We start from the raw sequence: 26,734 nt of genomic DNA, 5'->3' as shown, positions 1-26,734 counted from the left end.
CAAAGGATTTAATGAGACAGAGTCACCATGGATTCAGCCGAGGGGAGATCTTGCCTCACAAATTTGCTTGACTTCTTTGAAGGTGTGAATAACATGTGGATAAAGGTGAGCCAGTTGATGTAGTGTATCTAGATTTTCAGAAAGCTTTTAAAGTTCCTGAGGTTCCTGAGAAAATTAGAGTCATGGGATAGGTGGCAAAGTTCAGTAGTGGATTAGGAATTGGTTATCAGATAGAAAACAGAGGGTAGGGTTGAATGGTCATTTTTCTTAATGAAGGAGAGCAAACATTGAAGTGCCGCAGAGATCTGGAAATTGGAGGTGATTAAATTTGTAGATGACACTAAACTGTTTAAAGTTGTTAAAACGCATGCAGATTATGAAGAATTGCAGACCTTAGGAAATTGGAAGACTGGGCATCCAAGTGGAAAATGAAATTTAATGTGGACTAATGCAAAGTGATGCACTTTGGGAAGAATAACCCAAATCACAATTACCAGATGCTAGGGTCCACCTTGGGGATTAGCACCCAAGAAAAGGATCTGGGTGTCTTTGTAAACAATACAATGAAACCTCATGCTCAGTGTGTAGTGGTGGCCAAAAAAGCAAACAAGATGCTAGGAATTATTTTAAAAGGGTTGGTTAATAAGACTAAGAATGTTATAATGCCCCTTTATCCCAGGACAAGCAGGCAGCATATTCTCACACATGGGTGACGTCACCGATGGAGCCCCAGTACGGACACTTGAAAAGTGAATTGCAACTTTAAGCTTTAGAAAGTTTGTGATTAGCCTGCACCGCGCATGCGCAAGTGCCTTCCCGCCCGATGTAGGCATGCGGTCCCTCAGTTTCTTAGTTTCTATGGAACTAAGAAGATGCATTTCAACAGCTGTTGAAAACTTTTTTGCCTTTCCGCTCTCGCGTCAGTGACTTTTTGGTCATTTTCGTGTTCTTTTATTTTTGTTAGCGTTACTTCGATTAAAAAAAAACTTTTTTTATCCCTCGCGAGTTTTTGGCCCAGTGGGGCCTGTTGTACCACCTTGGCCTTCAATTTCGATTTTGCCGAGGCCGTATTCCCGTTGATATCACGCCCGCAGATGGGATTTAAGAAGTATGGTTGCTGTGCTCAGCCCATCTCTGTGACTGACCCACACCGCTAGTGTCTCCAGTGTCTAGAGCCTAAGCACCGTCCAGAATTCTGTACTCATTCATCACTTCAAAAAAGGACTTTGAAAAACCGCATTCTTCAACAACGTTTGTTCAGTGTCACATTACTACTGGCACCGACCAAGGCAACACCGCACTCATCGACACTGGCAGAAACATCTCTGGTGTCGCAACCTCCAGTGGGTAAGCCAGTTAAGAAGCCTTCCCATACCCCATCTTGGACTCAAGTCAAAGTGGCATTGAGTCAAGTCATGCAAACCTCAAAAAATCCCATAAGCTCCCGGTCCCGATTTTGGTGATTGCCTTGACATCGGCCTCCTCATTACCGGACTGGTGGAACCTGCTAAAAAGCCTGCAGTACCGGTGCTCTCCCTTAAGCAAAAGATTGACAGTTTGCTTCGGGAGGAATTGGGTGAGCATTTTCAAATGTTGGTGCCAACTCAGATTATGGCCATGTCGACACCGACTTTCCAGGCGGTTCAGTCTGAGCAACGAACAAAACAGACTGCACCTCAATCTGATGCTCCACCGGTGCAGAGACCATCGACATAGGAGTCGATTGATCCATCTACATGGCACCAGTCATCCTCAACTCAAACACTGAGAGAGGTTACTCTGGTGCGGTACCGGAAGCTCTCTCATAAGACCAAGCATCTCAAGGCTTTGACACCGAGTCTTCCACACCGTCCTCATTCCATACAGGATTCAGATTTATTTGGAGTCTCAGAACAGGAACCACTCTACTGCAGATGAGGACTCTTCTGGATCAGATTCACCTCAATGATCACCTCAAAGACCTTCTGCTTTTTCTGAGCGGTCTTCTTTTTCTAAATTTCTCCGTCAGATATCTGAAGATCTTTCCATCCCACTAAAAACGGATTCCAAGCATAGCAAGGAGTTCTTGGAGGCTCTGGATTATGATCAGCTTCCTAAAGACCTGTTGAAGCTCTTGCTCCATGATATTCTATGAGAGACTTTCTATGAAAACCTCAAGACTCCTCTCTCCATTCCAGTGGCTCCTAAAAACATAGTAACATAGTAGATGACGGCAGATAAAGACCCGAATGGGCCATCCAGTCTGCCCAACCTGATTCAATTTAAATTTTTTTTTTTTCTTCTTCTTAGCTATTTCTGGGCAAGAATCCAAAGCTTTACCCGGTACTATGCTTGGGTTCCACCTGCCGAAATCTCTGTTAAGACTTACACCCTCCCAGCCATTGAAGCCCTCCCCTGCCCATCCTCCACCAAACGGCCATACACAGACACAGACCGTGCAAGTCTGCCCAGTAACTGGCCTTAGTTCAATATTTAATATTATTTTCTGATTCTAAATCTTCTGTGTTCATCCCACGCTTCTTTGAACTCAGTCACAGTTTTACTCTCCACCACCTCTCTCGGGAGCGCATTCCAGGCATCCACCACCCTCTCCGTAAAGTAGAATTTCCTAACATTGCCCCTGAATCTACCACCCCTCAACCTCAAATTATGTCCTCTGGTTTTACCATTTTCCTTTCTCTGGAAAAGATTTTGTTCTACGTTAATACCCTTTAAGTATTTGAACGTCTGAATCATATCTCCCCTGTCTCTCCTTTCCTCTAGGGCACAGGTGTCAAAGTCGGTCCTCGAGGGCCAGAATCCAGTCGGGTTTTCAGGATTTCCCCAATGAATCTGCATGAGATCTATTTGCATGCACTGCTTTCAATGCATATTCATTGGGGAAATCCTGAAAACCCGACTGGATTCCGGCCCTCAAGGAGGGACTTTGACACCCCTGCTCTAGGGTATACATATTCAGGGCTTCCAGTCTCTTTTCATATGTCTTCTGGCGCAAGCCTCCTATCATTTTCGTCGCCCTCCTCTGGACCGCCTCAAGTCTTCTTACGTCTTTCGCCAGATACGGTCTCCAAAACTGAACACAATACTCCAAGTGGGGCCTCACCAATGACCTGTACAGGGGCATCAACACCTTCTTCCTTCTACTGACTACGCCTCTCTTTATACAGCCCAGAATCCTTCTGGCAGCAGCCACTGCCTTGTCACACTGTTTTTTCGCCTTTAGATCTTCGGACACTATCACCCCAAGGTCCCTCTCCCCGTCCGTGCATATCAGCTTCTCTCCTCCCAGCATATACGGTTCCTTCCTATTATTAATCCCCAAATGCATTACTCTGCATTTCTTTGCATTGAATTTTAGTTGCCAGGCATTAGACCATTCCTCTAACTTTTGCAGATCCTTTTTCATATTCTCCACTCCCTCTTCGGTATCTATTCTGTTACAAATCTTGGTATCATCTGCAAAAAGGCACACTTTTCCTTCTAACCCTTCAGCAATGTCACTTACATACATATTGAACAGGATTGGCCCCAGCACCGAACCCTGAAGGACTCCACTAGTCACCTTTCCTTCCTTCGAGCGACTTCCATTAACCACCACCCTCTGGCGTCTGTCCGACAGCCAGTTTCTGACCCAGTTCACCACTTTGGGTCCTAACTTCAGCCCTTCAAGTTTGTTCAACAGCCTCCTATGAGGAACTGTATCAAAGGCTTTGCTGAAATCCAAGTAAATTACATCTAGCATATGTCCTCGATCCAGCTCTCTGGTTACCCAATCAAAAAATTCAATCAGGTTCGTTTGGCACGATTTACCTTTTGTAAAGCCATGTTGCCTCGGATCCTGTAACCCATTAGATTCAAGGAAATACACTATCCTTTCTTTCAGCAACACTTCCATTATTTTTCCAACAACTGAAGTGAGGCTCACCGGCCTGTAGTTTCCTGCTTCATCCCTGTGACCACTTTTATGAATAGGGACCACATCCGCTCTCCTCCAATCCCCAGGAATCACTCCCGTCTCCCGAGATTTTTGTTGAACAAGTCTTTAATAGGACTCGCCAGAACCTCTCTGAGCTCCCTTAGTATCCTGGGATGGATCCCGTCTGGTCCCATCGCTTTGTCCACCTTCAGTTTTTCAAGTTGCTCATAAACACCCTCCTCCGTGAACGGCGCAGAATCTACTCCATTTTCTCGTGTAACTTTGCCAGACAATCTCGGTCCTTCTCCAGGATTTTCTTCCTTCCCTTCTCTCCACCCTGGTATGAAGTCCCCCTCCTCTCCTTTTAAAATGCAAGGTGATCACCAGCACAGCAGTGAATCTCTGGCACTGCCTGCGGCCTCCACAGCACTCTTCCTCTTCCACAGCCTGCCCTCCTCTGATGCAACATCCTGTTTCCACTTTGACAGGCTTTAGCAGAGGAAGAGCACCAAGGAGGCCATGGGTAGCATCAAAGATTTGCATTTTAAGGTGAGGTGGGGGAGGGGTTGCTTTGGACTGGTATGTGAAAGGAAGGCTGTAGATGGGAGGGAATTTGGTGGACCTGGGAGTGGGGGGGAGGGAGAGATGCTGGATGGGAGGGTAGCTGGAAAGAGATGGTGGACCAGTGGATGGTGGGAAGAGAGAAGAAATACTGTATGACAAGGCACCTGGGATGTGTGGAAATTGGGAAGAAAGGAATTGGGGGGCTGCCTCCTTAATTTCTGCACTAGGCTCCGGTACATCTAACACCAGCCCTGTGTATATTACATATAGGAGGCAGTTCTGTAACAAGGAGTTTCCATTTAGACAGCTGAACCATGTGGTAGTGAGCCTATTCAATAAGGACACTTACATTCATAAGTCTCCTTTATAAAATAGCAGTATAAACCCATGTCATTGCTTTGAAATTTAGGCATGAACATGTATGACAGGTCTTGGGTAAATGATCACATTTTAATGCAACAATTACATGTGCAACTAATTGCAAGATACCTGCGTCAGTGTTGGCTCCACCTATGCCCCACTCCTGCTTCTTCCCTGTGAATGCCTCTCTAAGACTTCCATGCTAGAGCATTTGAGTACAGTACATGATTATACAATAGTGATAAGACATGATGTTGACATTTATGTGGGTAAGTTGTATGTGGGTGGCAGCAATCTACAAATGTATGCACACAGCTGTCATGTAAATTTAAGTAACCTGTTATGGAATATGGGGAACAGTCAGTGCCACTTCATGTTTATAACAAAGGCGCTGAATATACATATTAAATAAAATGCCAGTACTGATATTTCATTTAACACAGATGTTGATGCCACCACTGAAAATCAACATTGCTGGTTTTTTTGCCACCTGAATATTATTACAACTGATTGTATTAGATTAATCATCACATACATCTTCAAAAAGGTACTTTTAAATGCTATTTGGACATGTTAGCTGCATGTCACTGGCTCTGTCTTTCCTCTGACACTCCATTGGCCATCTCCATCTTTGGCAGCTTCCAGTGCCATTTACTATTACTACAACTACTACTTATCACTTATATAGCACTGAAAGGAGTATGCAGTGAGTACATTTTGACATTTATAGATGATCCTTGCTTGGAAGCGCTTACAATCTAACTTGGACAGACAGACATGACATAGGGACAGACATTCCGCCAGAAGAGCAAAGGCCCCAGTGGAGAAGAAAATTGCCCAATCAATAAAAGGAGGAGAGAGAAAAAAAAAAGCTTTCCTTAGAAATATAGAAGAGAGTCACAAAACTGCAGGGACAATAGGTAAGATAAAGGGATAAACTCTTAATTATGATGCACTAGTAATTTGAGGGAATTATGCACCAAGAGCTTAAGCATTTTGTATTTTTCAGTACAAACCTTTTTCTGTTTTGAAGTTTAAAATAACTAATAGTTTAAAACAATTTAATATTCCACCCACAATGTTTGTACTGTATTAAGTTTGATGAATGTAATTTATAGAATTTTAAAATAATCTGTGCAGATTTTTTATTTTCATAGAGTCCCTCAGGAATTCTTTACTAAAAGAATGATGGATAGAAGCCTAGAGCAGTGGTGTAGCCAGACAAACAATTTTGGGCAGGCATGAGCCCAAAGTGGACAACTTTCCCTCCCTTCCCGCCCCAGCCTCTCTCTTCCCTCCCTCCCACCCCCCACTAATCACGCCATCAAGCCATATCTGCTCCAACACCTCTGGAGCTGGGACTGTGCCATTGCAGCTGGCCCAGATGCAGTGCCTGAGCTGCTGCAGCGAGTGCCGGGTAGTTATTTCCTACATGCCTGTTGTGTCATCTTGGGAGTGTCTGGGCAGGCCTGAGCCGAGATTGGGTGGGCCCACCTGTAGCTACACCCCTGACCTAGAGTAGACTATTTGTCAAGTAAAACGACCAGCAAAAGGCAAAAATCTTTTATTTATTATTTAGAGGAGGAAGTGGCAAATCTAACCTGGAAATTGCATTGATAAGTGCAGAGGAGGCGGCTACTTGAAGCACTAGCAAAACAAGAGTGGATAAGGTCTTGGGACTCAATTGTGTATATATTCCAAGATAAAAGGACAGAAAAATAAGATGAGGGCGGTTCTCTGGCATCAGATATAATATTGCTACACCAAAATGGAAGGAGGCAAGCAATTACAGACCTACTCATCTAACTTCAGGGGAGGAGACAATAGCATAGTGAGGTCAAGAGGCGCCCAGGGCAGTGGTGCCCCTCCCCCCCTCATCTAAGCCCCCTCCCCACTTCTTCCTCCCCTGCCGCACTTGCTTCCCCCGTACCTCTAGTTGTTCACCGCTGCCAGCAACAAGAACTTCAACCTGCTCCTTGCGACCACGTCATCTCTCCCACTGATGTCACTTCCTATGTGCAGCACCTGGAAGTGACATCAGTAGGAGAGACGATGCGGTTGTGAGGAGCATGTTAAAGTTGTTACTCACAGCAGTGAACAACTAGAGGTACATGGGAAGGGAAGGGGGCACGTGCATGGGAAGGGGAGGAGTGGGACAGAGAGGAGGAGGGGTGTCGGCACCCCCACCAATATGGCATATTATAGTTTGCATATACTGGTATATACTGGTACTTATTTTGTTCGTGGGATAATGGAGGGTTAAGTGGCTTGCCCAGAGTCACAAGGAACTACAGGGGGATCAAACCCTGTTCCCCTGGTACATAAGTGGTGGATGAAGGAGACATAGTGGATGTTACTTGTTTGGACTTAAGATATTTCATACTGTTCTACGTAAAAATTGGCCAGCAGATCAGATGTTTGTGGTATTGGACTAGAAATAGGGTTACCAATGTCTGGGAAAACCTGGATATGTCCTCTTTTTAGAGGACTGTCTGGGTGTTTGGACGGACTTTCCAAAACCCAGTAGTTTGTCGGAGTATTGGAAAACCCTGACTTCCTGGCTGTGTCTGGAGGGCCTCCAAGCATGCATGATGATGTCACAGGCATCCTTGCATGCTTGAAGTCCCTCCAGATGTGGCCTGGAGATTGGAAAACAAAGATAAGGCTTTGTGGGGGTGGGGCTAAAGGCGGAATTGGGTGGGGCTAGAGGCAGAACTTGGTTTGTGTTCTTGTAGGACTGGTGCCAATTAAGTGCTTGTTAACTCCAGTAATTAAATCATGAGAGCCCATTAATTATTTGTGGCCCCAAATTTATATGACTTTTATAGAATCCAGGGATTGGTCTTTATTTGCCATCATCAACTATATTTTTATATTTGAGTATTTTTACAGCTACTGAGATTAAAAAAACCAAACCAAACCAAAAGCAACATGTACAGTCATTCCAGGCTTTAGAAATACTGAAAAACTTCTGTGTATTAAAATCTTCAAAGGTAGCATTTCCCAAGCTGTGGCTTGTAGTTCCAAATGGGGTTATAAAGTCTATATTTAGGGTCAGAAACAGGCTGGTTAAAAAGAACCCCACCAGTCTGCATTTTAAAACTTTTACTCAGATGATTTCTTAAAAGTAGTTGTTCTTGAATCAATTTTTTATGCTGATTCTAAAAATGACTTCCATTTTTGCCTATCATGTCAGCATTTTACACAAAATAAGAAGTTATGTTAAGCACAAATGTATTCAAACACCATTTCACACAAGGTCAGTTTTTATTACAAACACATTTTTAAAATACTGTAAAGAACTGCCCTAATTTATTTCTTGACTACCCTATAACAAAACAAAAAGCAAACAGTGTTTCATTAATTTTCAAACTTTCTCCTCTTTGACTTCCTTGCAGATCCTTGAAGATCTTGACTGTCCCTCTTCAACATCCAACAGTAGTCAGCCATCATAGTTTCATTCCATCTCCCCTGGTACCTCCTCTCCATCTCCTTAATATCTTGGTGAAACGTTCACCTTGTTCTTCACTATAATGTCCCAGATTTTCCTGAAATTAGTTGATATGGAAATGTAGAAAGTGAACTTTTACACTCATGTTACAACCCAACTTCTTGAAATTTTCCAACATTGTTTCAACAATGGCCCTGTAATTAGGCATCTTTTTTGCTCTCATTCATTGTTTTATCAATATCTTCATCCTTCATAAGTTTCTTTATTTGAGGACCAACAAAAATTCCAGCTTTCAATTTTTCTTGTGTGATGAAGGGAAATTTCTTAGAAAGGTACTTTAAGCAGGGCCTATCCTGTGGTAGAGCCCTTACAAACTGCTTTATCAAGCCCAATTTGATGTGTAGTGGTGGAAGCAGGATTTTTTGGGGGGTCTACAAGCGGTTCATGCAGGATGTTAAAATTTCACTGCTCTAGCCAAACTCTCACACTCCAATGGCTTTGCTTTGCCCAACTGTCCCATTCACATAGAAAACAAGGCATTTTAGTGAACCCAACTTGTTGTCCTAATAGCATTCCTATAACTTTGAAGTCACCGCAGATAAGCCATTTGTGTTCCTCATACTGGATACTTGTTAAAAGTAGCTTCATGTTCTTGAATGTCTTTCATTTGAACTGAATGGGCCACAGGAATGGACCCATACACATTCCCATTATGCAGTAACACGCCTTTGAGGCTCCTCTTTGATGAGTCTATAAAAAGTCTCCAATGAGTAAGATCATGTTTAGTGCCATATAAGTGCATTGACTCAGTTATGTTATTGCAGTAAACCAAGGAATCGTTATGTGAGAATAAAGGAACTAGTTCTTTTTTTCTGTGTCTGTACCATGAGTAGTGTGTTCCTGGTTCCAGAAGATTCTTACTTTTAAGCGGGAGCCAAGTAGTTCTGCAGATTTCTTAGGCAAATTCAAATTACGTACTAGATCATTACGTACACTCTGAGAGAACAGTTGTGAAGTAAAGTCGTATTCAGGCTGGTAGACATCATCAGTATCGTCTTTGGTGATTGCGTCAAGTTCACTTACAATATCATCTACTGCCAGGTTCTCTAAAACAGCTGGAGAAAGAGGAGCATGCAGGTCTTCTCCATGTGGAACTGGCCTAATGGCTGAAGGAATGCTTAGCTACACAATTTGGTTTTTATTTTTCGAATTGCACCCCTGAACATTAACTAAACAGAAGTAACAGTCATTAAGGTGGTCTTTAGGCTCTCTCCACACCATAGGAATTGCAAATAATAATAATAATAACAACTTTATTTCTTTCCTTTTGTATACAATCTTTACCCTCTCAACACAATAGCGGCAAGCTTTCTTTGGCACCCATGCCTTATCCTGGTCACTAAGCTTCACTTTAAAATAAACATAGTAAGCTTTTTTCACAAAGTCTGTTATATCCGTTCTTTGCTTCAGCACTGTATAATTTCCACAAATGTAACAGAAAACATTTGGATTGTTCACACACTTGCGTATAAGAATTTGCCTCTGCTGGGTCAGACCAGGGGTCCGCCCCCGCGGCGGCCCTCCAGGCCCATCACCTGTGCAATGGGCCTTGACTATTCCTATAACCTACCTCAACTCCTATCTGTACCCCTCAATCCCCTTATCCTCTAGGAACCTATCCAAACCCTCTTTGAAGCCCTGTAACGTGCTCTGGCCTATCACGGCCTCCGGAAGCGCATTCCATGTGTCCACCACCCTCTGGGTGAAAAAGAATTTCCTAGCGTTTGTTCTAAACTTGCCCCCTTTTAATTTCTCTGAGTGTCCCCCCCCATGTACTTGTGGTTCCCCACAGTGTGAAGAATCTGTCCCTGTCTACCTTTTCTATGCCCTTCAGGATTTTGAAGGTTTCTATCATGTCTCCTCTAAGTCTCTGCTTTTCCAGTGAGAATAGCCCCAGCTTTTTCAGCCTGTCAGCATATGAGAAGTTTTCCATACCCTTTATCAGTTTAGTCGCTTTTCTCTGGACTCCCTCAAGTACCGTCATGTCCTTCTTGAGGTATGGCGACCAGTACTGGACACAGTACTCCAGATGCGGGCGCACCATTGCACGGAACAGTGGCAAGATAACTTCCTTCGTCCTGGCCGTGATACCCTACTTAATAATACCCAACATTTGGTTTGCTTTCCTTGAGGCCATCGCGCATTGTGCCGACGCCTTCAATGTTGTGTCTACCATCACCCCCAGGTCTCTTTCAAGGTTACTTACCCCTAGCAGTGATCCCCCCATTTTGTAGCTGAACATCGGGTTCTTTTTCCCTACATGCATGACCTTGCATTTCTCTATGTTAAAGCTCATTTGCCACTTTTTTGCCCACTCTTCCAGTGTCGACAGGTCCCTTTGCAGGTCCTCAGTCTTGCAGTCTTTGCAGTCTTCCGCGGTTCTAACCTTGCTGCAGAGTTTGATATCATCCGCAAATTTTATAACCTCACAATTTGTTCCCGCCTCCAGGTCGTTAATAAATATATTGAACAGGAGCGGTCCCAGCACCGACCCCTGTGGAACTCCGCTCGTGACCCATTGCCAGTCTGAGTAATGGCCCTTTACTCCAACCCTCTGTTTCCTGCCTGCCAGCCAGTTTTTGATCCATCGGTGGACATCCCCTTGCACCCCGTGGTTCCACAGCTTCTTAAGCAGCCGTTAGTGCTGTTAGCCTTGTCGAAGGCTTTTTGGAAGTCAAGGTAAATGATGTCTATGTGTAGACATTGTAGTACCTGCAATCACAACAGAGTAATAAAATGAGAACAGCACTGGTAATGCAAGTGCCTGAAATAAATGATACTTTCAAGGTCACACAGTAACAACTAGCAGCAACAGTTGTGCCAGCATAAAGGCTTACAGGTCTTTATTGAGAAATATCCCTCCTACAATATTCATTACCTACTGGCACAGCAATAAATCTTTGACATAAAATTGTGAAAAAAAACCTGTACGTGATAGAAGAAAACTAAGAACGGTCCTGGAATCAGCATAAAAAAGTGAGGTAATATCACATATTAGTTTTCAGTCATCCGAAATCATGCAAACTAATTATCAGTCCTTGTTAAGCCCACATTATAAATAAGTCTGTGTGGATTTAACAGGAGACATGGAAGGCAGGGGATGAGGGCAGTGCTGAAGCTGACTCTATATGAGGTCTAGGGTCAGAGGCATAGGTGTTTGGGGGTTCTGTGCTTGTCTGTGGCTGCTAAAATGGGGTTGTAACCACAGAAAGCTTAGAAACTTATCATCAGGAAATTGTAATTTGTTTATTCAAATTTCTAGTGGAGGATCAAATGTTTCGTTCTGTAGAGGGGCAGGCTGCCTCAGATGAAGAAGAGGAGAAATGGACAGGGGAGCAACACTTTCGGGTAGCAGAAGAGCAGAAACTCTTGGCCCGGCTTTCCTGCTGTGGCAGTGGGTATGTCCATTTTATGGAAGCCAACCGTTTTGTGTTATCATTTGCTGAGGATGTATATTTAACTTTGGCTCACAATAGAGGTATCTACTGCAGCCTGGAGTGCTAAATGCTCTGACTTTGCTCTAACACTCATAGGAATTCTATGAGCGTCGAAGCATTTAGCACTCCAGGCCATGTGCTTAGTAAAAGAGGGCCTTTATTTGTATGCATTATCAAACTAAAACCTTTATTCCCAACAGAAATGTTTTATTCATTATATAAGAAACAAACAACACTATGGAGTGGTCAACACCTCAAGGACGGTCCAAACTCCCACAGCAATGGACCTGGGTAGCATAAAAGAACAGATGTCCATAAGCAAGCTGTGTAGAACCAATTCCTGGACTTCCAATGCAAATATAATAATCACAAATATATGAAAGCCAAACACTCTACTAAGAAATGAAGTCCTTGCTGTAGTCAGATGACCAGGCCCTGTTTCGGCAATATTTGCCTTTTTCAGGGGTCCACTCTGGCTGGAGATCTCTCTATCTGGACAGGGAATACAGTCATAGCAGCAGAAAACAGGAGGACATCTTGGGCTGCATTTGGACTGTGGAGGACCCGCTCCGGTGTCTGTGTTCGGAAAAAGAGTACCAAAAATGTTCTTCATTATTTAATACATCTTTTTGCTTTTTATATTAAATATCTTTGATAAGGATTTTTGCAGGTTGTAATATTTTTATAAGAAAAACACCTGAATTTTCCAGCCAAAATTTGTATATTTCTTAATGCAACAAAAATATTAAGTAGTGAAGGATCAGCTCATAGAAGTAGTAGAAGTGTTGTCTTGAGCTCAATGGTACTTTTCGGATTGCAGCTTGACAACATGGAGTTTATCATCAGTTACCAGTGCACCAAATGAGAAGAAGCCTATTCAATTCCCATGGGCTTCCTCGTTAATTGGTAGTGCCACTTTGTAAAGGAGCCCTTAGGTAAAAGTTCTCCTTGTTTGCAACGGTGTAGTAACCCCCAGCGTGCTCCAAATGCCTTTGTGGCGAGGGTGCCAGCACCTCTCCTCTTTCCCCTTTAATACCTCTTCTAGTCTTCAGCGCAAACAGAACCTTCTACCTTTTGCTCACAGCAGCCTCAGCCCTCCCTCTGACATCACTTCCTGTTCATAGGGCTGAGGCCAGGTAGGAGATCCTGCTTGCTGCCAGTGAAGATTTGAAGAGGTGCAGGGGGGCACAGGGCACAATGATGCTGAGGAGCAAGGCAGAGTGCATAAGGGGGACATGCAGCTTAGCAATGCAGGGTGCCTCCACCCCAAGTGCAAATGTCCTTCACTATGCCACTGCTTGTTTGCATAAATTTGGCGTCAAAATGCCAGTTGACTTTTAATATGAACAAATGTAAACTGATACATGTGGGAAAGAGGAACCTGAACTATAGACATGATTCAGGGTTCCACATTAGGAGTCGCCCAGGATAAGGATCTAGATGTCATCGTTGAGGATACATTGAAGCCCTTAGCTCAGTGTGCATCAGTGGCTAAGAAAACAAATAGAATGTTGGGATTTATCAGGAAAGGAATGGAAGACAAAGATGAAAATGTTATCATGCCCTTGTATCGCTCTATGGTATGGCTGCACCTTGAATACTATATGCAGTTCTGGTCACCGTATCTCAAAAAAGATATAGCAGAATTAGAAAAGGTACTGAGAAGGGCAATGAAAATGATAAAAGGAATGGGATGACTTCCCTATAAGGAAAGTCTAGAGCAGCTAGGGTTCTTCAGCCTTGAGAAAAGATGGCTCAGGGGTGCTATGATAGAGGTCTATAAAATACTCAGTGGAGTTGCTTTTTTACTCTTTCCAGAAATACTTGGACTAGGAGGCATGTGATGAGACTACTAAGTAGTAGATTTAAAACAAACCAGAGAAAATATTTCTTCATTCTATGTGTAATTAAACTCTGGAATTTGTTGCCAGACAATATAGTGAAACTGATTGGCTTATTAGGATTTTAAAAAGGTTTGGATAGTTTTCCTAAAAAATGAAGTCCATAAGCCATTCTGAAGATGGTTTGGGGAAATCCACTGCTTATTCCTAGGAAAAGCAGCATATAAATTGTTTTACTGTTTGGGATCTTGCTAGGTACATGCGACTTGGGTTGGCCACTGTTGGAAACAGGATACTGGGCTTGATCAAAGGAATGGGGCTGGATGCTTGTCTAGAGCACAAACTGCAGACCTAAATGTATCCAAATACATTAATTTTGATATAAGAACATATCTTTAACTGGCTATCAAAAGAAAAACGTAACCAGAGAAATTCAACTGAATAATTGGCTACAAATATTCAGATAGCTTTATCTGGATAAATTATCTGTCTGCTGGGTTTTTAAATATGGAGCTCAGCACAAATTTTCCAAAATTCCGGAGTAGAAGCTGACATTTTGGTCAGTGTTGTGAAATGCATAGAAAGGAATGTATAGGTGGATAGCTAGTAGTGAAGTGGGACGTTCTTTCCTTAAAAGCAATACTGTATTTCATAAAACTCTTTTGTTTTACAGATGTGATGACAAAATGGTGAAAAAGCTCATCTCTTATTTTGGAAATGCTAGCAGTGAGGAGTGCAAGAATGCCATTGTAGGACTAGTTGAAAGAATTGCCAAGTTAAGTGAACAGCTGGAGCTTAAAGAATGTGAAGTAAACATGCTTGAGAGCAACGTGAAAGAGGTAATCAGCTTCATGATGGTTCTTTATTTCATCTTATACTATAAGGGGACACTTTTTAAATTCATGGCACACATGTTCAACTAGTTCTGCCACCATGTTGAGATTGAAAATGGCGTTAGCAAGAGATTCTGAGGATTGATCTTGTCCATGCCAAAAGGGTTGTTGCAGCTTCCCATGCTAGTCTCACGAGACTGCCATGAGACGTCGTGGCCACCATTTTGACTATGAGACACTCAGATTCAACAAATGAGATCTGGAAATTTCACACCAAACACAACAAAGATCTCAATCTATTATCTAAAAATGGAGGAAAAAAGCCACGGCACTATGTTTTAACACTTCATCTTTAGGACTGGATATCTTTCATAGGCAAATTAATTTAACCCAATGTGTGATTCAATAAAGAAAATTGAAAAAGAACAAGCACTTACTTATCTTGTATCCCTTTTCTTCCATGGAGGTTTTGTTGTCTGTGAAAGATATCCAGTCCTACATATCACCTGAGGCTTTTGTCCTCCGTTTTTACATGGTAGATTGAGATCTTTGTTGTGTTAACCATTTTGACAATCCAGCAGAAAGTGTAAGGAGCAATTCAGGATTGCTCCTTCCCTGAAGAAGCCACTAGACCACCAAGTATTATAGAAGGTAGGCCTGGGGAAGGCTTCCCCTTCCGCCACCATTCAAACCATTGTTTGAATGGTGGCGGAAGGGGAAGGGTAGAATTGGTTGGTAGCCTGGGAGGTCAGATTTTCTCTTGGGATGTGGGTAGGGGCTGGCCTGGGCTTGTGGGCAGTGGCACAGATTAGTTGAGAGGATTTTCTTTTTCATCCATAAATATACGGCCATTTTCAGCTGAAACCCAAACCCAGAATTTGTGCTGGTTTAGGTGCCAAAACTGAACCCAAAATTTGGTCAGTCTCTAGGAGTGGAATGGAGCTGGGTGCATGGCTTAAATCTGCCACTCAAAGTTTGGGACTTCTTGGCAGCTTGTAAAGGAAAATGGCATCTGCAAGCCTAAAATTAGTTCCTGACCAGTTTCTGGGAAAGAGATGATGGGGAGATGGGATATAATGAAAGGCTGTAAGCTTTTGGCTTCCTCTGTGGCACTGTGCAGATGAAAGGCCCCCTGCTGGGGGAGCTGCAGCAGAAGACTGAGGAGACTGAACTACTGAAGATGGAGTTGCAAATGTTGGAGACAGAGAGAGTTCGACTTTCACTGGTGGAAGAGAAATTATTGGATGTTTTGCAGCTCTTGCAGCAGCTTCAGGACTTGGTAAGAAGGTGAAAATTCTCAATACACACTGAAAGCTTCAGAAATACTAGTATGTATAAGTTTTGGATATACCTTCGTGATATACTTGCATCATGTCTACTACTATTAATTATTTCTATAGCGCTGCCATATGTACACATATTTATAGTCATAAAGAAGACAGTCCTTGCTCGAAAGAGCACCCTCAGTAGCATACTAATGGAGGGGCATGGGGTGCAGACTGCTCCGGGCACCATCTTGGTGGGAGTTCCAGCATCTCTCTGCCCCCCCATGCCACGCTCACACCCATCCTTTCCCCCTCCCCACCTTTAAATCGTCATCAGTGCGAGCAACTTCTCTGGCCTGTTGCTCATGCTGGCTTGGCTCCCCTCGAATCATTTCCTGGTTACAGAAGGAAAGCCAACACCGGCATGAGCAGCAGGCTGAAGAAGCTGCTCGCACTGGTGAAGATTTAAAGAGGTACAGGGGGGAAGGGAGTGTGTGAGTATGGCATGGGGGGAAGGGAAGGTGCGGGAAGGCAGGGACGGCGTGGAGGGTAATAGAGAGGAGGGCATGGGGGTGCCACCGCCCTGGGCGCCTTCTACCCACGCTATGCCATTGATCACCCTCATTAAGGATTATTGTGGTTTGCTTTTAATTTAGAGAGTCTTAGCACAGCCACCATTTTAGGTTCAAAACTCTCTAGTATCATCCTGTCACCAGAGCTATTTTTTGCTCATCTTCTCAGAGTAGTAAAGGAAAGATCATAGATGTATGATGCCGGAAGATGGGACCCTACTAGTTTACATGACTTGTGGATGAAGACTGATAAAATGGATCAGACCAAAGATCTATCAAGCTCAGCATTCATTAGCTCGTCATTGAAAACATTTCATGGCTGTATAATAGCAACATCACCACCCAAATATTATGTTGTAGGAGTGTTTAGGGAAGGAGGTGGTTTGAGGTGAGTGGATGTGTGTGACTATGTTTAGGAGTGAAGAGGGTAGTTGTGTATGGGGTGGGGGATGGAAGGGGTGTAGAGTACATTTCTTCAGGTATTCTGGCTTCCTTCCGCATCAAATCGACCTGCAAATAGGTAGAATGAGTAGTTGGGTGTATGTGGGAAGGATGTATCTGTTGGCAGGTATTCATGGAAGGACAAGAAGCTATATTGCACCGATGGGCTACATATTACCACAGCATGAAAAAGAAACCTTGCGGAGAAATTTAGACAATATGTTTCTAGGCATTTAAACTAGAAGGTGGGAGTGGTGTATGTATGAAGGTCAATTATAGAGACCACCCCCGGCAAAAGAAAAGATGTGATGGTAGTAAAGATTGCAACCTAAACAATATCAGCAACTCACTTCTTAGCACTGCAACAGAAAGTGAAATGAAACAAAAATCTATACGCTAAAAAAATAGCTGGAAAGCGATGACCACAAATGCTTGCAGTCTAAGCAACAAAGTTCATGATCTGCAAGCCCTGATGTTAGAGACAAATTTGGATATTGTCGCTATCACAGAGACGTGGCTCAGTGAATCCCATGGATGGGATGTAAACATACCAGGATATAATCTTTTTAGGAAGGACAGAGATGGTCAAAAAGGTAGCTCTCTATGTAAAGATAGATATCCAAGCAACCGAAATGCAAGAGATCTGGGGAGAGGAAGAAGCAATATGGATCGCTCTGGAAAGAGAAGATGGAACTTCTATCTACGTGGGTGTAGTCTACAGACCTCCAACTCAATCGCAGCAAATTGATAAGGATCTGATTGTGGATATCCAAAAGTTTGGAAGGAAAGAGGAGGTGCTGCTGTTGGAAGATTTCAACCTGCCGGATGCGGACTGGAATGTTCTGTCTGCGGAATCAGAAAGAAGTAGGGAGATTGTGGATGCTTTTCAAGAGGCTCTGCTCAGACAAATAATGACGGAACCCATGAGGGAAAAAGCGATATTGGATCTGGTCCTCACAAATGGAGAGAATATCTCTAATGTTCGAGTGGGTACTTACCTGGGAAGTAGCGATCATCAAACAGTTTGGTTTGATATAATGGCTAAAGTGGAGAGCGGCCGCATAATACTTAAAGTCCTAGATTTCAAACGTACGGACTTTAATGAAATGGGAGAGTACCTGAAGAATGAGCTGTTAGGATGGGAGGACATAAGAGAAGTGGAAAGACAGTGGTCTAAGCTGAAAGAAGCAATAAAAATGGATACGGACTTTTAGGTGAAGAAAATAAATAAAAACAAGAGAAAAATTAAACCGATATGGTTCTCCAAACTAGTGGCAGAGAAAATAAAGGCGAAAGAGTTGACGTTCGTGAAATATAAAACAAACCCAAGAAGAGGAGTGCAGAAATGACTACAGGGTGAAACTGAAAGAAGCCAAGAGAGAGAGACGTCTGGCAAAAGCGCAGGCGGAAGAACAAATGGCTAAAAATGTAAAAAAGGGAGACAAAAATTTTTTCTGATATATTAGTGAAAGGAGGAAGATGAAAAATGGAATTGCTAAACTAAAGGATGCTAGGAACCGATATGTGGAGAGTGATGAGGAAAAAGCAAATGTGCTAAACAAATACTTCTGTTCTGTGTTCACAGAAGACAATCCTGGAGAAGGACTGAGATTGTCTGGCAAAGTTACATGAGAAAATGGAGTAGATTCTGTGCGGAAGAGAGTGTTTATGAGTAACTTGAAAAACTGTAAATGGACAAAGCAATGGAACCAGACGGGATCCATCCTAGGATACTGAGGGAGCTCAGAGAGGTTTTGGCGGGTCCTATTAAAGACTTGTTCTCTGGAGACGGGAGTGGTTCCCGGGGACTGGAGGAGAGCGAATGTGGTCCCTATTCACAAAAGTGGTCACAGGGATGAAGCGGGGAAACTACAGCCTCACTTCGGTTGTTGGAAAAATAATGGAAGTGTTGCTGAAAGAAAGGATAGTGTACTTCCTTGAATCTAAGGGGTTACAGGATCCGAGGCAACATGGCTTTACAAAAGGTAAATCGTGCCAAACGAACCTGATTGAATTTTTTGATTGGGTAACCAGAGAGCTGGATCGAGGACATATGCTAGATGTAATTTACTTGGATTTCAGCAAAGCCTTTGATACAGTTCCTCATAGGAGACTGTTGAACAAACTTGAAGGGCTGAAGTTAGGACCCAAAGTGGTGAACTGGGTCAGAAACTGGCTGTCGGACAGACACCAGAGGGTGGTGGTTAATGGAAGTCGCTCGAAGGAAGGAAAGGTGACTAGTGGAGTCCCTCAGGGTTCGGTGCTGGGGCCAATCCTGTTCAATATGTATGTAAGTGACATTGCTGAAGGGTTAGAAGGAATAGTTTGCCTTTTTGCAGATGATACCAAGATTTGTAACACAGTAGACACAGAAGAGGGAGTGGAAAATATGAAAATGGATCTGCAAGAGTTAGAGGAGTGGTCTAATGCCTGGCAACTAAAATTCAATGCAAAGAAATGCAGAGTAATGCATTTGGGGATTAATAATCGGAAGGAACCTTATATGCTGGAAGGTGAGAAGCTGATATGCACAGACAGGGAGAGGGACCTTGAGGTGATAGTGTCCAAAGATCTAAAGGTGAAAAAACAGTGTGACAAGGCAGTGGCTGCTGCCAGAAGGATGCTGGGCTGTATAAAGAGAAGCATAGCCATTAGAAGGAAGAAGGTGTTGATGCCCCTGTACAGGTCATTGGTGAGGCCCCACTTGGAGTATTGTGTTCAGTTTTGGAGACCGTATCTGGCGAAGAACGTAAGAAGGCTTGAAGCGGTCCAGAGGAGGGCGACGAAAATGATAGTAGGCTTACACCAGAAGATGTATGAGGAGAGAGTGGAACGTACTAGAGGAGTTATAGATTTGGTTGTATATACATAGTAACATAGTAAAGACCCGAATGGTCCATCCAGTCTGCCCAACCTGATTCAATTTAAATTTTTTCTTCTTAGCTATTTCTGGGCAAGAATCCAATGTTCTACCCGGTACTGTGCTTGGGTTCCAACTGCCGAAATCTCTGTCAAAACCTACTGCAACCCATCTTCACCCTCCCAGCCATTGAAGCCCTCTCGAGCCCATCCTCCCCCAAATGGCCATATACAGACCGTGCAAGTCTGCCTAGTACTGGCCTTAGTTCAATATTTAATATTATTTTCTGATTCTAGATCCTCTGTGTTCATCCCACGCTTCTTTGAACATATGGGTTACAGTTGGTTGATGTAGAGTGAGGCAGTTGAGAGGCGTTGTAAACTTGGTTATTAATATAGACTTATATTTTGGATAGTATTACTGCTTTACAAATATTTGAACACTTTTATATATGCATAGAAAGGGTTCAGAGTTAAAGTCCTGGGTAAGTAGATGGGAAGGGAAGGGAAGGAGGTGGGATTGGTTCAGAGATGTTTGGGGGTTGCATAGAAGAAAAACTGTGCACTGGTATGCTAATCTTTGTTTTGAATTAAAAAAAAAAAAAGAAATATAAGTGGAAATAAAGAAGTAAATAAGAAAACAGATAAATGGGGGCGGGGCATGGCCAGGGGGCCCAGTGTACTTGGGTGCCTAGGGGCCCTCGAAGAATTAATCCTGCCCTGCGCCCAATATGGAATAATCACAAACTAAAAATAGAAATATGTAGACAAAAGTTAAACTGAACCACCAAGAAACTAGACTCTGCATACAACACCACAAAAACAGTGACACATGTCCCCTAATACTGTGCAAAATATAAAGACAGTACGTGTAAATTTGAAAAAACTGATACATAACAATCACCACTTTACAAATTAACAAATAAAAATGAGAAATAATAACAAATAATGAGAAATAAGAAAATACCATTTTATTGGAATAATCCATTTTTCAATCTAGGCCAAATCTTTCTTCACAACAATACAGTATGCTGCTGTTATGGTATCCTGTTCTGACCTGAGGAAAGGGGTTTAGTCCAAAAAATGCCTTATTTCCATTTCCTATTTATAAACTTTTATCAATACAGTTACAATACTACTTGATTCTAAGTAAAGCAACAAAAAAATCTTTCTACCTTTTGTCGTTTCTGCTTTAATCATCTCTTTGCTCTCTTCTTTCTATACAGCATTTGTCCTCTCTCCCTTCCATGCAACATCTGCCCTCTCTTTTTCCCCTTCCACCCAGCTTTTGCCCTCTCTCTCTACCCCTTCTACTGCCCACAATCTCTGTGCCCCTTCCATCTACTGTCCACCGTCTCTCTCTTCCATACGGCATCTTCCCTCTTTCTATGTCCCTTCAATAAACTGTATATCCTGTGTCCCTTCTCTTCTTTGCACATGATTCATTTCAGCTTCACCCCCTCTCCATTTTTCTGTCTCCACCCCCTCCCCTATGCTTCGGCATCTCTCTCTCTTCTCCTTTCCTTCCTTCCTTCCTTCCTTCCCACTCCTCACCATGGTCTGGTATCTCTATCTCCTTCCCTTCCCTCCCTCCATGCCATGGCATCTCTTCCTCCCCATCCATGGTCTGGTATCTCCTTTCCTTTTTTCCTTTCCCTCCCTCCCATGGACTTGGCATCTCTGGTTCCTCTCCCTTGTCTTCCTTCTCCCTCCTTCCCTCTCTCTCCCCACTTGGGTGCTGCAGCAACAGCAGCACTTCTCTCCTCCCCCTTCCCTGTGCAGCAGCAGCATTTATCCCCCCTTCCCTATGCAGCAGCAGCATTTCTACCCCCTCCCATTCCCTGTGCAGCAGTAGAATTTCTCCCCCCTTGCCTGTGCAGCATTTCTCCCCTCCCCCATTCCGTGTGCAGCAGCAACATTTCTTCGCGCCCCCCCCCTTCCCTGTGCAGCAACAATATTTCCCTGCCCAGCATTTCTTGACGGTTCCCCTGCTCAAAGCCGCGGGCATCTACACCTCACGCGATCCGCGGCTGCGTCGGAAGCCTTCTCTCCAACATCGTGACGTCAGAGGGAATGCTTCTGATGAAGCCATGGATCGCACAAGGAGCCAACGCCGCGGCTTTGAGCAGGGGAACCGACCAGAAGCTGAAGAACCGCCAATGTGAGCACCCGCGGATACCCCTGTTTACTGCCGCTGTTGTTAGTTAAGGAAAGCAGCAGCGGCAGAATAGGGAGGTTGGCAGGCTGTGCACCCCCTTGGGGCGGACCTTTTTGAGGCTGCTTTTAACTCCTTTTCAGTATCCATGTCTGTTTTAATAATTTCCACCATAAGTAATTCTCTGATCCCTTATTTGTTCTGTTTGTTTGTCTTAATTAGATTTTAATAATAATAATAATAACAACTTTATTCTTGTATACCGCATTACCATGGAAGTTCTATGCGGTTAACATAAAAAAAAAAAAAAGAAATACAAGTGGAAATAAAGAAGTAAATAAGAAAACAGATAAATGGGGGCGGGGCATGGCCAGGGGGCCCAGTGTACTTGGGTGCCTAGGGGACCTCAAAGAATTAATCCTGCCCTGCGCCCAATATGGAATAATCACAAACTAAAAATAGAAATATGTAGACAAAAGTTAAACTGAACCACCAAGAAACTAGACTGTACATTTACAGTGAAGTTACAAATTCGTTAAAGTTATATTCGTTAAAGTATACAGTGCTGCATTTGTCTTGTAGTGCTATAGCAAATTATAAGTAGTAGTAGCAGTAGTCTCTCCACTTAGGACAATGACTTGGTGCATAGTTCTTAGATCCATGTGCAAAATTAAATACTCAACTTTGGGCGACCTATGCAGAAATCCCCTGACTACATCTTACAGACTCTGGACAGAAGCTATCCTTGGCAAGATGCAAGTACTACAGCAAGAGTTAGTGGTAAATTTGATCACACACCACTCCACATATCCTGACTTATGTGGTTTGTACACACCTAACCCATTTGAAGATGAAACTAAACTGTTCAAAGTTGTTAAAATGCATATGGATTGTGAAAAATTGCAAGCGGCCTGTAGGAAATTGGAAGACTGGGCATCCAAAAGGCAGATGAAATTTAATGTGGACAAATGCAAAGTGATGCACATTGGGAAGTATAACCTGAATCACAGTTACCGGATGCTAGGGTCCACCTTGGGGGTTAGCGCCCCAAAAAAGGATCTGGGTATCATCATAGACAATACGATGAAACCATCTGCCTAGTGTGTGGCAGCGGCCAATAAAGAAGGGATGGTTAACAAGACTAAGAATGTTATAATTCCCCTGTATCGCTCAATGGTGTGACCTTATCTGGAGTATTGCGTTTCAGTTCTGGTCTCCTTGTCTCAAGAAAGATATAACAGCACTAGAAAAGGTTCAAAGAAGAGCAGCCAAGATGGTAAAGGGGATGGAACTCCTCTCATATGAGGAAAGACTAAAACAGTTAGGGCTCTTCAGCTTGGAAAAGACAGCTAAGGGGAGATATGATTGAGGTCTACAAAATCCTGAGTGGAGTAGAACGGGTACAAGTGATCGATTTTTTACTCCGTCAAAAATTACAAAGACAGGGGACACTCGATGAAGTTACAGGGAAATACTTTTGAAACCAATAGGAAGAAATATTTTTTCACTCAGAGAATAGTTAAGCTCTGGAACGCTTTGCTAGAGGTTGTGGTAAGAGCAGATAGCATAACTGGTTTGGACAAGTTCCTGGAGGAAAAGTCCATAGTCTGTTATTGAGAAAGACACGGGTAAGCCACTGCTTGCCCTGGATCGGTAGCATGGAAGATTGCTACTCCTTGGGTTTTGGCCAGGTACTAGTGACCTGGATTGGCCAATGTGAGAACGGGCTACTGGGCTTGATGGACCATTGGTCTGACCCAATAAGGCTATTCAAATGTTCTTATGAAAACAGCAGCTTGTCAACAGCATGGAGAGAAGGAGGAAAGGATGTATCGTGATCATGACCATATGTAATGGAGGCAGACGGTGTTTTTTTTAAGTAAGGAGGGCAGGCATGATAGATCCCCTCTTCTCTATATCTCTGGTAGAATTAATTGGTGGTACTTAATTCAGTGGATGGCAAAAAGATATAGCTTTCTACCTATTGTGGCACAGATTACGAGACTTATGCAGCCTGAAGTTAAGACATAGAATGGCCTTAACGAAAAGGCCTGTAGGTCTGTCCTTGACCAGGAGATCATTTGGGTTATGTGGAATTTGTGAGCCTGAAGTCTCCCAGTAGATCCAACTTTTGTTTTCCTGATAATAATCCATTCCCAATTCTGCTTCTTAGAACCATATTTTGCACCTTTCTGATTAGTGCAATAAATGAAATAGCCCACTACAGTATGAAAAGTAAAAGAGATCCTTCCTATTAGTTTTTTCAGGGCTTGGTTTATTTCAGATAGCACTTATGATGAACAGTGTTGTTTCCCGGTTTTAGCAATTGAGTGATGACATCACAAATAAGTGGCCCAAACATCAAGACTCTGTCATGCCAGTCACTAGTAAGCAATCTTCTTGGTTTCTATCAAAAGGCCATAGATTTATCTGTCAATCAATATGTTAAGTCCCCACCAGAGTGCTTCCTTCTAAGCTCACTGACTTCTAAGCTGACAATCACTTTCTCAGAGTTTGTCTGAGCTGTCATTCTTCCGTAATTATGGAACAGGGAAATGAAATAGTTTTATAAGTGAAATGATGTATAGTACCACCCAAAAAAATTCCATGCCGTTCGTTTCTTTTTTTCCTCTAGTCATACTAGGTGAAGGTCAGAGTTGGGGGTCATCTTAGTTTCCCGTGGCAGTGATGTGCACTGCCATGCAGAAGAACTAATTTGGATTAACTAATCAAACCTCAAAGCAACAGGCTTAAGAATACCAAAAAAACAACATTAAGAACCTTCCTAGGGAGAGACAGTCCCTTCCATCAAAAGACAATGATACATAGAGGTCTCATTAAATACTAATTATGGAAATTTTTATTTTAACATATGTTTTATGCTTTATTGCCTATATGGATCTTAGTGTGATTATTCTTTTTCTTTTATTTATGGCATTTCTTTCATTACTTTTATGTAACCTGGTTGATGGGTGTGTAAGCCAGACTTTCTCAACTTCTTCAAGCCAAGTACCTCCTAAGTTTAACAAATATCAACTGAGTACCCCACCCAAGTTCCACCTCAGACCCACCCAAGCTCCATCCCAGACCCCACCTCATAATAATAGTACTATTATTATGCAATTTATTCCATTCATTTTTCATATACACACAATATAATCTTAATACATAATGTTAACCACAAAATAAAAAAACACAAAGCACACTGTATGCAGAGAAAATGTTATTATCAGTTATATTATTTTTTTAATTTTTTTTTTAACAGATCAAGGTAGATGACTTTAAAATATGCAATATCACCTCAGTTATAACTATAGAAAAATAGACAAATATAGTGCAAAATATAGACAGCAGATATAAATTTTCAAAACAGATACATTTTGATCATAAATTGAAAATAAAATCATTTTTCCTACCTTTGTTGTCTGGTGATTTCACGAGTCTCTGGTTGCACTTTCTTTTGACTATGCATCCAATATTTCTTTCTTTCTGCCTCCTGTACACTTCCTCTCCTCTGGACCTAATTCCCTTCCCCAACCAACATCTCTCTCTGTCCCTTCATAAGTCCAAATTTTCTTCCTCTGTCCTCCACCCCTGTTGGCAACATATCTCTATCACTCTCTCACTGTCTATCTGTCTTTCTCTCATTCCCTCCCTTGATGCAAAGGGAGTGGGGGGGTGCATATCTCCCACCCCCTCTACTGCCACATCCAACATTTCTCCCTCTCTCTTTCTCCCTCTCTCATTCCCCGAAGCGGCTCAGATACCTCTAAGGGTACACATACCTTGTATTGAGAAACTGTGGTGTAAAGCGCTGTGACTTTTTAAATTCAACAGGATATCAAGTTTTAATAAAACATAAATCCCACCATTACAACACAGTGACAGAGGTTAGATTAATATGGCATAAATACCATCCTGCCATCACAAATCGGCATATGGATCAGATTCTGAGCTCAAATTATCAGACTACAGATCAAACATGGCCAAGTAAATAGAGTGGGAGAGAGAACCAGCCCTATGGCTCAGGCTGCAAGAGCTGCCACACAGATATTTTTTTCTCCTAGGAGTGGCCTGATTCACTAAAAATTTATCTGTATGGACAAAGACCTTGAAGAATCAAGCCTCATGTATCATTTAAAATTATTTTTCAATAATAATATGGGCATTAATGTTCAGCCAGTGTTATGCCCAGAAATTCCAAGGCCCAAGCCATATCTGGGCTCCAGATTTGAATTTCCAATTTCACAGAGCTAGTGTGATACTCAGCACTTAACCGGCTATGGCAAACCGCATAAAGATAGGACTGACTTTATGTATCCTATTTATGCGGTTATTCTGGAGTTAAGTGCTAAATATTGGCACTGAATCAGCTAAGTGCTGACTCCAACCCCTTAATAGCAGTTTTACTTTGGGCACTAAGAGCCTGATTCTGGAAACAGCGCCTGCCACAGTAGGTGTCTAAAAAACAGGCGCCTACTGTGTGTCAGTCTCGGGTAAGTGCTGCATCCAGAATCACGTCTATTTTTTGTACAGATGCCTTAAATGTAGGCCAGAGTTTAAAAGACATCTGACTTGCATCTATGGAAGCGCCAAGGCACGCCTGTGGATGTCTAAGGCCACTTCCAGCATAAGCCATGCATACACCGGCCTAAGGCATCCATAGGTATGCCTTGGTGCTTCAATTTAATTTATTAATTGCAAAAAATCAAGTGAATTTATCACCAAAATGTAAAGCTGTATCCACATATTCATAGGAATCAAAAAAGGCACTTAGCTTATGTTGATATGGGACAAAAAGGCCCAAAAAGATTCTACTTGGATTTGGACTTATGCACTTATAAAAGGACTATACAGCTAATTCCAACTAGGATCTTTTTGGGCTATTTTGTCCCATATCAACATAAGCTAAGTGCCTTTTTTGATTCCTATGAATGTGTGGATACAGTTTTACATTTTGGTGATAAATTCACTTGATTT

At 42.6% G+C, this 26,734-nt stretch overlaps 1 protein-coding gene across 2 annotated transcripts in view; it reads left to right on the top strand.

Annotated features, from left to right (window-relative positions):
* The window catches only part of EFCC1 (EF-hand and coiled-coil domain containing 1), an 87,569-nt gene that overhangs the window by 53,715 nt on the left and 7,120 nt on the right, over window positions 1-26,734 (top strand). For both annotated transcript variants that reach the window (XM_033926478.1, XM_033926477.1), the window contains exons 4-6: window positions 11,614-11,749; window positions 14,303-14,468; window positions 15,583-15,741. In XM_033926478.1, the coding sequence (XP_033782369.1) occupies window positions 11,614-11,749; window positions 14,303-14,468; window positions 15,583-15,741 (461 nt within the window). The remainder of the gene's footprint in view (window positions 1-11,613; window positions 11,750-14,302; window positions 14,469-15,582; window positions 15,742-26,734) is intronic.

This window comes from Geotrypetes seraphini, chromosome 17 (assembly GCF_902459505.1).
Source record: "Geotrypetes seraphini chromosome 17, aGeoSer1.1, whole genome shotgun sequence".
In the NCBI taxonomy this organism is placed as follows: Eukaryota; Metazoa; Chordata; class Amphibia; order Gymnophiona; family Dermophiidae; genus Geotrypetes; species Geotrypetes seraphini.
This window is presented reverse-complemented; position numbering and strand designations above follow the sequence as displayed.